The sequence below is a fragment of the Cetorhinus maximus genome, chromosome 5 (assembly GCF_964194155.1).
Source record: "Cetorhinus maximus chromosome 5, sCetMax3.hap1.1, whole genome shotgun sequence".
Classification (NCBI taxonomy): Eukaryota; Metazoa; Chordata; class Chondrichthyes; order Lamniformes; family Cetorhinidae; genus Cetorhinus; species Cetorhinus maximus.
Genome location: NC_135883.1, coordinates 126,792,685 through 126,808,289, shown reverse-complemented (window position 1 = coordinate 126,808,289; position 15,605 = coordinate 126,792,685). Strand labels below are relative to the sequence as shown.

Below are 15,605 nucleotides of genomic sequence, written 5' to 3'. Positions count from 1 at the left end.
TGGATGCTGAGAGGATGTTTCCCCTTGTGGGAGAGACCAGAACTAGGGGACACAGTTTAAAGATAAGGGGTCTCCTATTTAAGATGAAGATGAGCAGAAATTATTTTCTGAGGGTTGTGAATCTGTAAAACACTTTTCCACAGAGAGTGGGAGAGGAAGTGTCATTGAATATTTTTTAAGACAGAGGTAGATAGATTCTTGACGAACAAAGGAATTGAAGGGTATAGGAGATAGGCAGGAAAGTGACATTGAGACCACAATCAGATCAGCCATGATCTTTTTGAATGGCCAAGCAGGCTCGAGGGGCTGAATGGCCTACTCCTGCTCCTAATTTGTATTTTATGTATGCTCATATGTATTAAATTCTATCTCCCACTTGTCTGCCCATTCTGCTAGCCTAATCTACCATCTTCCAGTCTGAAAAACAGCCATTTACCATGACTTAGTGTTTTCAGTCCTTTAGCCAATTTTTCATCCAAGCTGACACTGACCCTTCTATTCCATGATACACACTTTTGTTGATCAGCCTCTTTAGTGGTGCTTTGTCATAGGCTTTCTTTATATTCATACAACCAACATCTATTGCAATTTCCTTTCATCAACTTTATCTGTTAATTCATCAAAAGGTTCAGTTAGATTAGTCAAATATGACCCGCCTTTTGCAAATTCTGCTGACTATCCTTAATTAACTCCAACCTCTACAAGTGCCAATTGATTTTTTTTCCCTGATTATTATTTCTAATACCTTACCCGCCACTGATGTTAAAGTGACTGGCCTGTAGTTACTAAGAATGACTGGCCTGTAGCTACTGAAAAAAAACTTTTTCACACAACGAATGGTTTGGGTCTGGAATGCACTGCCTGGAAGTGTGGTGGAGGCGGGTTCAGCCTAGGCATTCAAGAAGGTATTAGATGATTATTTGAATAGAAACAATGTGCAGAGGCACAGGGAAAAGGCAGGGCAATGGCACTATGTCATAATGCTCATTTGGAGTGCTGGTGCCAACACGCTGGGTCAATTGGCCGCCTCCTGTGCCGTTAAAATTCTGTGATTCTGTGAATGTCCTTGCACCCTTTCTTGTATAATGATGTTACATTTGCCACTCTCCAATCATCTGGCCCCTCCCTTGTACCTAGGGAAGAATGAAAGATTGTGGCAAACCCTTGCTCTGGAGATCACTCTCTTCCTTTAGCAACCTGCAATGCAAGCCATCTAGACTAGATGACTTATCCACTGTTAGCATAACCAGTCTTGCCAGCCTATCCTTCCTATCAATTTTCACCCCATCCATTACCTCTACCGCCTCTGCTTCTATTAATATTTTGTCTGTTTCTGACCTCATATGCCTGGCATCACTAAGACCGCCCAGTTTCACCTCAGTAAGATTGCCAGATTTCGCCCCTGTCTTATATCATCTCTGGCTGAAATCCTCATTCATGCTTGAGTTTTCTCATGCACTCTTGGCTGTTCTCCCACATTCTACCCTCCATAAACTTTAGGTCATCCAAAACTCTGCTGCATGTGTCTTAATTCATACCAATTCCAATTCCCTGTCACCCCTGTGGTCTCTGACCTACCTTAGCTCCCAGTCAAGCAATGTCCTAATTTCAAAATTCTTATCATTGTTTTCAAATCCCTTCATGGCCTTGCCCCTCCCCATCTCTTTAGTCTCCCCCAGCCCCACAGCCCTCTGAGATATCTGTATTTTTCTAATCCTTCCGTGACTTTACCAGAGGACTGTTGAGAGTAGGTTGGTACAGTGTTAATTGACTGATTGGATTTGTCCTGCTTTTTATGGGCAGGGCGTACCTGAGGAATTTTCCAAATTGTTGGGTAGAGGCCATGTGTTAGCTGTACTGGAGCAGCTTGGCTAGCGATGGGGCTAGTTCTGGAGCATAAGCCTTCAGCATTACAGCCCTGACATAAGTGACAAAGGCTATGTCAAGGCCCATAGCCTTTGCTGTATTCAGTGCGCTCAGCCATTCCTTGATATCATGTGGAGTTAGGCCAATAGGGTAAACGTATAGAGCATGTTGGCACTTAGTGAGTCCATAACTAAAGGTCATAAATATATGATGGTCACCAATAAATCCAATAAGAAATTCAGGAGAAATGTCTTCACCCAGAGAGTGGTTAGAATGTGGACTTTGCCATAGCATGAAGTAGTTGAGGCACAAAGCATAGGTGTATTTAAAGCGAAGCTAGACAGGTTCATGTGGGAGAAAGAAAGTTTTGGTGATACGGTAAGATGAAGTTGAATGGGAGGAAGCTTGTGTGGAGCATAAGCATTGACGAGTTGTGCTGAATAACCTGCTTCTGTGCTGTAAATTTTGTGTTGTTCTGAGGAGATTGCATATTGGTATCAAAAAAATGGGAATGAAGTTTGAGAAAGAGACAATTAATATTTGTTTTAATTGGGTCATAGATAAAAGAGACTTTTACCCATTGTAGTTAGATAGTAAATTTGCTCCCTTCACACTTTGGATCATAGATGTGCATACATCATAATGGATTTGGTTACATAAACATACTCTTTTGATAATAAAAGTGGGAATTGCAGAAATAATATTTAGAAAGTTGAACTTCATGCTGCATTGAAGCATTCTGCAACATCCCTGCTGGCTGGTAAAGCACTTAAAAGGAGTCTGCTATATTGCCATGGATTATAATAGCAATTTTGTGCAGTCTCTGATATTATTTTAATGTTTCCAGTCAGACACTCTTGTAGGAGCGACAGTAGAAATAAGTCCCTTAGTGTACTGTGGTAGTTTCGTTAAAGACTACCAATGAGCAATTCCTGCATTGGGTTTAGTAAATGATGATGTTGATCAATGGTTTGTTCAGTTAAAAAAAAACTTTCTGCTGCATGCATAAAATAAATCAGAACTTAGAAGTGTTACCCAATCGAATTCAATTACTCTAGTATTACTTGTATTTGAAACTGCCATTGTTTCTCTTTTCAGGATTTTTTTTCTTAATTTCTTCAAATCCAATGCTTAAATAAATAATGATCTGGTGTAATTAGTATAAATGTGTAAGTGTATGCAGAGCCTGGCAAAATTAATTTGTTGGGCATTAGAGGATCTGTGCTGTGTGACAGGTAAATTCCAAATAATTATTCACAGGATCATAGATTTTTAGTGGCACAGAAGGAGGCCGTTCGACCCATTGTGTCTGCACCGACTCTCCAAATGAGCATTATGACCTAGTAACTGATGGATTGTTGAAACTTTAGAAGCCATATTTATATTCCATTTAACCATAGATCAGAAAACTACCACCAAAAATCTGCATTAAATTTGGCCAATAATGAGGATAACCAGCCTCAGTGCTGTCTAACTCATTCTTTCATTAACATTAAAACTCCTGATTTAGTGGAGGATGGAACTGAACTGACGAAGAGACTGAGTGAGGTTCTATTTATACATTGAGGGAAATGATGGTCAGTATTGTATATTGTATGCCAAACTCGGCATACAATTATGCCTTTGTACTACTTATACCAGATCGTTATTTCTTGAAGCATTTCATTTGAAAAAATAAATGGAAACATTGCTGCCAAGAAAAATGGGGACAGTTCCAATACGTGCAAGTGCTACCAGAATAGTTGCAGCAGATTTGCTATCCTTTGTCGGAGCGAGCTTTAGATTGAAGGAAAATATCAGTAACAGTTCTTCGTTCCTAACAGATGATATCCAACATTTTTAAAGTTGTGTTCCAATGAAAAACTGAGGAATGCTGTTCTTAAAATGGGTATAATTCTGTAAGCAACGCTGTGCCACATGATTTTAGAAGTATCAACTTGTTGTGCTGAATTCCTGGTCAGTTGTGGGAATGAAAACCTGATGGGAAATTCGATCCCTGGCTGTATTTGGACACTGATTAGTTGCTAGTCTGAAGTTGTGTTACTGAATGTTTTGAGATAGTTCACTTTTAGGATGGGTAACCAGGTGATTTTTATATCTTAAAAGAGGAAAGGCAGACAAGTGGCAGATGGAATTTAATATAATATATGAGGTGATGTATTTTGGCAGAAGGGTTAGGGAGAGGCAATGTGGTCTAATGGCACAGTTCTAAAGAGTATGCAGGAACAGGAGAACCTGGGGCGCATGTGCATCGATCTTTGAAGGTGACAGGACATACTGAGAGAGTGGTTAGAAAAGCATATGGGATCCTTGTGCTTCATAAATAGAGGCATTGAGCACAAAAGCAGAGAAGTTAAGCTGAACCTTTATAAAGCTCTGGCTAGGCCCCAACTAGAGCATTATGTCCAGGCTTTGTCACCACACTTTATTAAGGATGAGAGGGTCCTTGAGACAGTGCAGAAGAGATTTACCAGAATGGTTCCAGAGATAGGGGATTGTGGTTACAAGGTTACGTTGAAAACACGAGTTGGTGTTTTTGGAGCAAAGAGTTTGAGGGGAGATTTGATAGAAGTATACAAAATTATGACAGTTTTAGATAAGGTAGACAAGAAAAAGCTGTTCCCATTAGCTAATAGTACGAGGACTAGGGGACAACCAGCGTGGACTTGATGGGCCAAATGACCTTCCTTTGAGCTGTCAATGACTCCATGAGGTGGAGACACAGAAAAACTTAGGAATGAAATTCCAGAACCTTGTGTCAGACAACTGTGGCACAACCTTCATTGGTGGGGTGAAGGAATCATGGATGAGCAAGAAGCCAGAATTGGAGGAAAGCAGTGGAGAAGTGCTGATCAAGCTGTGTTGAGCTTGTCGAATGTTGCAGGTGCATCCATCCAGGAAATCAGAATGTATTCCATTTCATTCCTGGCTTGTACCATGTAGGTGGTGGAGAGGTTTTGGCGAGTCAGCAGGTGAGTTATCTGCAGACTGCTCAGCCTCTGATTTGCTTTAGTAGCCACTGCATTTTTACATTTGCTCGAGTTTCTGTTCGATGCAGGTGCCCTGAATGTTGATGGTGGGATCCCAACAAGGATGATGCCATTGAATCTCAATGGTATATAATTACATTCTCTTGTTGAGAATGATCATTCCCTGACACTTGTGTGCCATGAATGTTATTTGTCACTTACCCAGAGTTATTTAGGTCTTGCAACGTGCAAGCATTCCCTCTTAATCGTCATTTACTTCAATTTTGTCAGGGCTCATTGAATCCTTTAATTTGAAAGGCCATATGTGTTGTTTGCTCTCTGAAAAATTGTTTGGCGTTAGTCTTAAACATGTGATTTTACTAGTATAATACATGCCCTTTGTTCCATTGCCACAGAAAAAATTGGAATAGTGTCATGGATTTGCCTTTGTACACTGTTTTCCATCTAATATACTTCTGTAAGTTTCACTTTTAGCCATCTTCTCTGCATTATCTTCAGAGTTTGATGGTCTCCTTTTTTTCTTGAAGTTAGTATAACAATAAATGTCGGTGATATGAGAGTACCAAATGGGAGTTTAACTGCCCTCAGCTACATTGAAATATATTTTTTTTATCAATAAACTCATCTCTTGTATTGAAACTCATTTACTTAATTTTTTTATATTAGTTTTTGAATGCATGGTGTAAATGGAATAATTCTGAAGGCCAAAATAGATTCTGTAATAGTCTCCAAGCATTGTATTAACTTACTTGTGCATTTGTTATGTGACCAATCTGATGAGACCCAAACTCAAATGTTGTTCAAGTGTGCGATCATTTTGTGGTCACTGCTGTAAAAGATCATACGAGTTGCACAGGTTTGTCTTTCTCATTCTGCAACTGGATGACTATCCAATTGCTCTTAAGAAGATGGCCGCCTTGAACTACTGCAGATTATGTGCTGTGGATACACCCACAGTGCTGTTAGGAAGGATGTTTTGGCTTTTTGACCCAGCGGGGCTGTTCTGATGGATCTACTGCCCTTGTTCTTATAGAAGAATGTGTACAGTTCACACAGTAAATTCTACAGTTCCATATTATGTTCAAGATAGTGATTTAATTATTCTGGCAACACATTGTGGAGAAAAAAAATCCGCAATTGCTTTGTATCGTTTTCCTTTCATCTGATGTTAGCTGATATAACAACTTCAAAAAAACATTATTTTCATGGATTCAGTACAGTATTTGAAGTGCGCACAGATATAGAATAAATATTCATGTTGACCTATCAACAAGTTTTCTGAAATCAGATTTTGAGTATAATAATTATTGTGCAATCAACATGGCCAATTACTGTCAAATTTCATGTAAATGTTAACTTGTTATTGTTGCCATTTTGCAATTTGAGGTTATACCTTATTAAAGCCATCTGCAATTAAAACCTCGCTCCTTCAGAATTGGAAGAAGTTGACTTAAACCGTAGGCATATGGTGACAATCAGTTATGAAAATATTTGTAATGCTTCCTTCTGACTGTGATAATGTGGATATTGTTCTGCTACTCATCTTTTTCTCTCTTTTCCTAATTTCGCTTCCTTTTCTAATTAGGTTTATTGGATGAAATTCCAGGTGGATATTAGTGTCGCTTGCATTTTATTCTGACAAAACAGCTTCCTATTTTTAAAAACCCTTTTAACATTTTTTCCACTTTTGAATCTGCATTAATTAGTATCCGCCAATGCTATTTTTGTGTCCTCTGCTGTTAGTCAGATGTGGATCCTTGAAATAGTTCACCCCCAGATTTAATTTCTTGACCCCTATCTTTTTTTTAATGACAGCTTAGATCCTTGATACTGAATATTAGAGGACTGGTGAACTTCTCGTGACTTCAGCAAATTTGAATTTCTTCTGTTGGTCATGAGCTTTTGATCATCAGCTTTTTGTTAATGTATCAGAAGAGGAACTAAGCTGATGGAAGGAAATCCAAAATAACTGCCAGTGGCATGGTTGTTTTCAAGTGTGTACAATAGACTGGAAATTGTTCAGTATATTGTTGTTTTGTACAATTAAAATACTACACGATCCTCTGACCCCTCCCCCCCACTTATCTCCTCACCACCTAACCTATAAATGTACTATCTCGTGTGAGCTTGAGCTAGTAAATTGGGAATGTCTCTGGTATAATCCTTGTTCTCTGTTAAGTTAACTGATCTCACTCAAGTGGTGATGATAAGGTTAGGTCAGTTTCCTAAGCAGCTTGAGCAAGGGAGAATTAAAAAGTAACTGGGGCAACTGAAGAGTAGATTCATGTAGATCTTTATTAGGGACTCAACTGAGCAGAGTCCATCTCCAATATCAGTTTCATATTTGACTACTATTATTTAGGCCCACAGGGAAAGAATGATCATTTGGGTGAGGCTTTGGGAGTCAGCATATTCAGGGAGAAGCGAAGAAAACTGTTGAAAAATATTATTTGTTCAGAAGCTGAACCTCCTGGAATGAAATATTAAGATTGCTGGTGCTATTAATTGTAACTATCAAAAGTCAAGCAACTTAAATTGTTTATTAAAAGATGAAATATTTTATTTTCATGTGGGTTGGTTTCCCTTTTTAATCTTTCAAGATGTATATTTTCAGAAGGAGTTTTTTAAACCCCTTTTAATGCTGTGATTTTTAATGAAAGACACGAAACATGCTTTCTGGTAAGTTTAAATCAAAATTTCTAGAATCAAAGCACGCACTTAGGTTAACAGAATAGCAAGAAGCAAATCATGTGTTAAATTAGTCCTTTAAGATGCAAGCATTGCAGGCCTGATGGGTTTTCTTTTGTGGTTCCTTGAAGACGAAGAATGGAGGTTGAAAGCTGGGTGTGGAAAGCGGTGTTTTGGCTAGTTTCTGTAAACACGAATCTTGGAGGTGAAGACAAATTAGCCCCTCTCTCACTACCTGGGTTGCCTGTTGTATTAGGCAGGATTCCTTTGGAGGATGGTCCCTCTTGTGTCCTGTTTGTTTCCAGGACTTGCCCTTGGCCCTTGCAATAATGAGATATGTTATCTGAAGTCTGTTTTGATCATGTGACCACATGATCTTTACTTCTATTGTCCACATAAATGACTGGAATTTAGAAGCCTTGCTACACAATGGAGGATGAATGGTGGTCATTCACACCTTGTGATAAACTGGTTTCTTCACAACTTGTTTTATTAATTTTCGAGTTCTCCGACACTGTATTTTGAGTGTTTTTTTCAAGGGAGGGTCCTCCAGCCATGGACATTTACAGTTTAATGACTTTCCAGAAGCAGGTTCAGACATGGGTTTATACTTGCTTGTCTAGAAACCACAAACAGTAGTTGACCTGACTTTCTGGCAGTTATTTTGGGAGAGTACAGTGTCAATTATTCCATGTTTCGTGTCTTTCATTTTAAAAATACAGAGTCCACATTGAATAGAGTTTGTGTCTTAAATGTTATGAATATGACATGCCTTCCCTGAGCATGACATAGATCAAAAATCTGTCTAACTCAAGACTTGAATATATTCAATGCCCCACCTCCAGTGCTATCTGTAGAAGAGAATTCCAAAGTTTAACAGCCTTCTCAGAGAAGAAATTCCTCCTCACCGCCATCTTAAATGAGAGACCCTTTACCTTTAAATTATGCCCCCTAGTTCTAGATTCCCCCACGAGAGGAAACACCCTCCCTGTCAAGCCCCCTCAGGATCTTATATGTTTAAATAAGATTACCTCTCATTCTTCTAAATCACAATGAGCATAGGCCCAACCTTTGCTCATATGACAACCATTGCATCCCTGGAATCAGCCCAGTGAACATTCTCTGAGCTGTTTCCGATGCAAGTAAAGCCGTCCTTAACTAAGGAGACAAACCCTACACACTACTCCAGGTGTGGACTCATCAATGCCCTGTAAAGTTGTAGCAAGACTACTCTACTTTTCTACTCGATCCTCTTTGCAATAAAGGCCAAAATTCCATTTGCCTTCCTGATTGTTTGCTGTACCTACTAACTTTTTGTGATTCATGTACAAGGGACCCAGATCCCCCTGTACTGCAGGATTCTGCAGTCTCTCTCCACTTAAATAATAGACCAGAACTTCTGAGGAGTGACAGTCACAGTCAGATTGCCTCATTGAGCTTTTTTCTTACCTTAGTCGGGAGCTGCAGCTTCTTGACCTGACCTTCTGACTTGGGCCGGGTGAGCAAAGTGCAGCGGGTTCCTGAGTCCTCCAGTCCAGGAGTCAGATGAAAGGAAGCTATGCCCCCTTTCTACAGCACTAACTGCCGTAAGGCAGGTAAGCTTAAAGGTCCCAGGCACTTTGAGAAGCCAGGGAGAAGTGTATGTGTAAGCTGGGAGTTCAGGTGGTTAGTTGGGGGGTTGGGGGGGAGGTGGTGGCGGGGTGGGGTTGGGGAGCGGTGTCAGGTGATCGATGGGGGTGTGTCAAGTGGCCAGGGCTTGGGAGGGTAGGAGTGGCCGGGGGGGGTAGTTACGGGGTCAGGAGAGTTGTGGGGTTGGTGGTAGGGACAGTAGTCGGTTGGGGGGGAGGGGGAGTCGGAAGGGCAGTGGGGGGGGTGCGGTGGGCTGGAGGGTGTCACAGAATCACAGAGTGCAGAAGAGGCCCTTCGGCCTATCGAGTCTGAACCGACACGTGAGAAACACCTGACCTACCTAACTAATCCCATTTACCAGCACTTGGCCCATAGCCTTGAATGTTATGACGTGCCAAGTGCTCATCCAGGTACTTTTTAAAGGATGTGACACAATCCGCCTCCATCACCCTCTCAGGCAGCTCATTCCAGTCCATCACCATCATCTGGGTAAAAAGGTTTTTTCCTCACAGCCCCCCTAAACCTCCTGCCCCTCACCTTGAACTTGTGTCCCCTCGCGATTGACCCTTCAACTAAGGGGGGTTGGAAGTGTAGCGAGAGTGTGGGGGTAGTCAGGGATTTAGGAGTGAAGTTGATTGTTAGAGGGGTAGGTGGGGTTAGTCAGGTGGTTGGGGGGCTTGGAGGGATAGTTGGGAGTGGGGTGGTATTTGGGGTCGGGAGGTCTTTGGGGGGCAGGGTGAGGGGTAGTTGGTGTGAGAGGATTAGTTGGGTGGGTTGGTCCAGAGGTGGGAAGGGTAATCGTGTGGTCGGGGAGGTAGTCAGGGGGTTGGAGGTAGTTGGGAGGTCGGAAGGTAGTCAGGAGGCAAAGGGGTGTCCTGTGGGGTGTTGGGACGGTAGTTGGGGTGTCCTGTGGGATGTCAGGAGAGTAGCTTGGGGTTGGGGTGGGGGTGGGTGTGGTCAGTACTATGGTTACCCAGGAGTTAGAATTGGTTTTCATTCTTCTAACTTTTCCTGGGTAACTATTTTGATAATACAGTCGGAACCAGCCAAAGTCTCGAGCTTAAATCGGAGTATGGGATGGTTCCCAGTGCAGGGTAATTGATCATTGGAAGTTTGAACTCCCCTGGCAATTGCTGTGTAGTCCTAATGTGGGAAATTTCGTAGGGGTACCCCAGCACATCATCTGGGGTATCTCCTGGGTATGATGCCCCGGAGATTGGGTTACGGGTCAGTATTCTGTTTTCTATCTGCCAAAGTGGACAACCTCATTTTTTCAATTCATTCTCCATCTGCCAATTTTTTGCCTACTTACTTAACCTATCTATATTTCTTTGCAGACTCTTTGTATCCTCACAAGTTGCTTTCCTACCTATCTTTTAATTGTCACCAGATCTGGCTACAATACTATCAGTTCTGTAATCCAAGTCACTAATTGTTTTGACATGGCTGATGATGTGTATAGGCGGATCAAATCGACAAGGGAAACTTGATCGCGCTGTTACAACAGTTTTGCAATTTGTATTTATTTTGAGATGTGTGCACTGAATTCAGAAGTAATACAGGCAAAACTCAGTTATGTTATAACAGAGTAATAAATCCACCAAGACTTTAGAGATTTAAAAAAAAAACTAAATTAAAATATTTAACAAAAGCAGAGATTTCAAGCGCATACATAGATCTACAAATTACTGCTGTAATAACTCCTAAAATCCCTAATTAGCCTGGCTCCCAATTACACCCCCTTTAAGGCAACAGTCCAAAAAATTAGATTTTAGATTTTAAACAGATCCAGCAAATTAACACAATACCTTGACAGTGGAATTCAAAATGGCTCTCTTCAGCTTCGGTTTCTGTAGACAGCAGGTTTATGCACAAATGCTGGAGGCTTCTCAATTCTGTTAGATCTTACAATGCCTTCCCCTAACACACAGCCTCAAAATCCTTTATTATGTAAATTCCATTGTTCCCACATGCCTTTGGGACTTTACCTTTCTTATAATATAAATCTTTTCATGTTGCTACTATTCTCATTAACCTCTTTGAAATTCAAATTCCCCTTCATCTATCTAAAAATGCAAAACCCTTTACACCTTACATGACCGCAAACATGTTTACTCATTAGCAAGACACTTCTACACCTTACTTCCTTTTGATAACTTCAACTTGCAGTCTGCTTAACTATAAAATGTAATTAAATCTCTCACGTGTGCGCGCGCGCGCACACACACACACACACACACGCAAACACAAAAACACAACCCCCATAAACCTACTTTACAATAAACCAGAAAAATATTATGAAAATTATTATACTCTCATGACACTAATATAGAACGTAAATAGTTGAACCCTGCAGTGATCTCTGTGGCACCTCACTCGGTACAGTTGCCAACCTGGAAATGACCCATTTATTCTGACTTTGTTTCCTGTTAGTTAGCCAATCCTTTATCCATGCCAATATATCACCTCCAACACTGTGGGCAGAATTTTCGGGTGGGCCTGACCCAATCTCCGGCGGGCGTGGAGCCCATCGCCGCCAGCGAAGTGGGCCGCACCGCCATTTTACGTGGGCTGACCAATTAAGGCCCGCCCAGGGTGACATCCACTGGGAAGCACTATGCGCCCTCTGTGCGGGCGGGGGGAATCCCTGAAATTAAGAGTGCACTCTTTCGCGCATGCTCACGAAAGAGCGCACATCTCCTTGAGGCTAAGTGCAGCCTCACGGAGATCGCCTGGACCTTTAAAAATATTAAAAATAGAAAAAAAAATTCCCTTACATGTCCCCTCATGTGACATTGTCACATGAGTTGGAACATGTTCATAATTTACAGAACAACTTTATTACAATTTTTAAAACCCTACATGAAACCTCATCCCGCCGGTGGATGAGGTTTCATGTTTTTTCTGTTTGCTGCCGGGCCTCCTGGCCTGCCTGCCAACCTTAAAGTTGGACGGGCAGGTCCTTTAATTGGTTATTGGTCCTGTCAATGGCCTCAAGTGGCCATTGACAGGTCGGTGGGCCTGCAGCTGATTTTGCTGCGCCCCCGCCTTCCTGAAAATTTAAATGGGGCGGGATGATGTCGGGGGTTCCGCCCGACGTCATCCCGCGTAATTTTACACGTCGGCGAGCGGGCCACGCCCCCAGCCCAGTGACGGCAAAATTCTGCCCCATGAGTTTTTATCTTGTGTAGTAACCTTTTATGTGGTATCTTATTGAATGTCTTTTGGAAATCCAAATACACTACAGCTACTGGTTCCCTTTTTCTGCTTGTTACACCCTCAAGGGACTCTAATAAGCTTGTCAAACTGAATTTGCACAAGAATAAACCTGGTACCAGTCACATGCTAAGATTTTATGGAAAACAAAGCTGCTCTTCCCAGAATAAGAATATAATGCATACAAGTGAGGAGGGCATTCAATCGAGCACATACCTCCGCCACACTGTGCTAATTCTGTTATTACATTTACAAAGCTCTTCCTTGAGGCTTTTTCCTGCCTGGTTGATGCTCTGTAACCACAAAGTGGAAAAAAGAAATCTTTTTGTTAAGAACTTCCATCTCACTGATGAGGCTTCAAACCAATCTACATCCAACAACCTGCTCTGAGAACTCTGCTCACATTTTGACAGCTGAGACAATCCACAACATTCTTAAATGATCAACAACATTCTAAATATAACAACCCAAAACATTCTTTAAAAAAAAATCAATTTGCCCTATCTCACAACGTTAACAGATCCTTAAAAAGAAAATCCCAGGATCCAGATCCAAATCTGCACCTTTGTCAAAACTAGCCAGCTCTTCCTTTGGCCATCCCTTATCTGTGTACCAAGTTTCGTTTAAACCTGTCCATTAGTATTTGAGGTGTGTTGTTTATAGTCAAACAGACTAACGGGGTGAAAATATTACCTCCGCCCACCTTCAGTGGCAGAAGTAATAACTATGCAATATATTAATCCAAGTTGGCTAGAAATTAGACTTCAAAAAATATTTTTCAAGTTTTGATAGTATTCTGCTATTAGGTTTTTCTAAATCTGCAATTTATTAATGCCTGACAACTACGTGAAATGGGCGTTAATTAAACTGTAATCTGAAACAACATGCAGCTTCTATGTATTAACGAGCAATGGGTATTCTTAAAAAAAACACTTCCAGTGAGAAGTCAGCGGAAGTACTATTGGAGACATGTCTGGAAGGTAACTTAATAGATAGGTCGATCATACTGTACTAATGTGGGAAAAATTCTTAAAATACTTTTTTGTTACAGGTGGTTATTCCAAGAAGCCCTATCCAGGCCAAGGGATTATTGCTATCATGCATAGGGGACAAAAATCCTTGTATCTTCTTTGAACCTAAAATTCTTTACAGAGCTGCTGGTAAGTTTCCAGGTGTATTGTCTTCTTTGTTTCTGATGTAAGAACAATCAAGCAGCACATACTACATTTATTAATTTTGTTGGAATTAATACAGCTATGTAAGCTTAAAAAATCAGTGTTTTAATTCATTGAAAAATACAAATGCATTTGGCAAAGGTCAAAACCAGACATTTTTGTATGTTGGATTTCAAATAAGACATTCCAGTTTTGTCATCCTTTTGGTTTTTATGTTGGCTTTCTGTTTTTAGTTCAACTAAGCACAGTATTATTATGTTGTACTTTTCAAAGCCCAACATTATTAAGAAAATCATTTTTGGCACTTGATCTCTCTTGTATGTTGAGTAAGATTTGAAAGCACTCTATGATGTGTAAGTATAACACTGGAGGAAAAAAAGGTCTTTTGAGAGGAAGAACAATCAAGCAGCACAAAGCCTTTAATTGAAAATTCAGTTTTCTGATTTCAGGGACAATGAAAATAGAAGTATGCAATTGGAGCTCAAGATTGTTTGGAAGATAAATTCACTGCAGTATAGCACTTTGTTCTAGATATGACTCCAGCCAGTGGACAATTTTAGGTAACCTTGTGACATGCATGGTAATGGCTGAGAGCTAGGAAGTAGCATGGGGATAAGGGGTACATTCTCTGAATACTGCAACGTGACAACTAATGTTCTCCAGGAAATCTGTATTGTGTGTCAGCTTTTCGCAACATATGCTGGTGCTTGGAAGAAGGAATAGAGAGTTCTATATTCAAATTTGTAGATGACACAAATTTAGGCGACTTAGCAAGCCATGTGGGTTGGACCAGGAACTTACAAAGGAACATAGACAGATTAAGTGAGTGGACAAAACTATGGCAGATGGGAGTTCACTGTGGGGTTGTGAGATCATTCACTTTATCTGAGAAAGACCAATTGAAATTTTTTTTATAGGAGCCGTGATGGAGTAAACGGATTTTAGGTATCCTTGTACACAAATCACTAAAAACTAGAGCACAGGTACAAAAAGATTCAAAAAGTTAAATAGAATGTTAACCTTTATCTTAAGGGGGATGGAATGCAGAAGTGAGGAAATGATAGTTTTACAGAGCATTGGTCAGACTTTATCTGAACTACTACGTTCAATTTTGAGGATTGACCCTCATGGAAGTGGATAGAGCCTAGGAAAGGGTGCAGCACAGAATCGCCAGAAAGATATCAGGCCTTAAAGTGTTAAATTATGAGGAGAGCTCGCATAAAGATGGCATTTAAAAGATTAAGTGGAAAAATAATTGAGGTATTTAAAAAGATTGTGATTCAGTAGGGTAGATAGAAATTATTTGCTTTGGTGGGGGAATCATGAACAAGAGGGCGTAATCTGAAAATTAGAGCTGGGCCATTTCGGAGAAAAATTGGGAAGCATTTTTTCACGAAAGGAGTATGGTGGAAATTTGGAGAACTTAATTAAAAGATCTATGAATGCTGGATTAATTTATATTTTCAAGACTGGAAAAGACTTGCATTTATGTAGTATTTTTCATGACCATAGGATATTCCAAAATGCTTTAAAACCAATGAAGTACTTTTGAAGTGTTGCCGCTGTTGTAGGAAAAAATGGCAGCTAAATTTCAGACAGCAGGTTCCCACAAAGAGCAATGTGATAATTAAATAATCTGTTTTTGAGATATTGACTTAGGGATAAATGTAGGCCAGGACATTGGGGTAACTTCCTTGCTCTTCTTCAGAAAGACAGGGCATCAGATTTAAAGTCACATCGGAAAAAAATTACCTCCGACAGTGTAGCACTCAGTACTCATTAGAGTATCAGCCTTAATTTTTGTGTTCTACTCCTGGAATGGGATCGATAGATAATTGGGTAAGGGTATCAAAGGATATGGAGCAAATGATGGGTAAATGGAATTGAGGTACAGATCAGCCATGATCTAAAAATCTTGAGCTGAATTGAGCTTGAGTTTGTTTGTATGTATATTTGCAAGCATGTGCATATGTATAATATATATCTGTGTATTTGTAATTACGAATGAGTATATATGTAAATATGTATGTATGTAAATGCA

The 15,605-nt window shown here is 40.4% G+C and overlaps 1 protein-coding gene across 3 annotated transcripts in view; it reads left to right on the top strand.

Annotated features, from left to right (window-relative positions):
• bckdhb (branched chain keto acid dehydrogenase E1 subunit beta) overlaps positions 1–15,605 on the top strand; it is a 370,867-nt gene that overhangs the window by 75,410 nt on the left and 279,852 nt on the right. For all 3 annotated transcript variants that reach the window (XR_013576645.1, XM_078542455.1, XM_078542456.1), the window contains one exon: positions 13,441–13,549. Coding sequence is in view for 2 of the 3 variants with exons in the window: in XM_078542455.1 (XP_078398581.1) it covers positions 13,441–13,549 (109 nt within the window). In the remaining variant the exon portion in view is untranslated. The remainder of the gene's footprint in view (positions 1–13,440; positions 13,550–15,605) is intronic.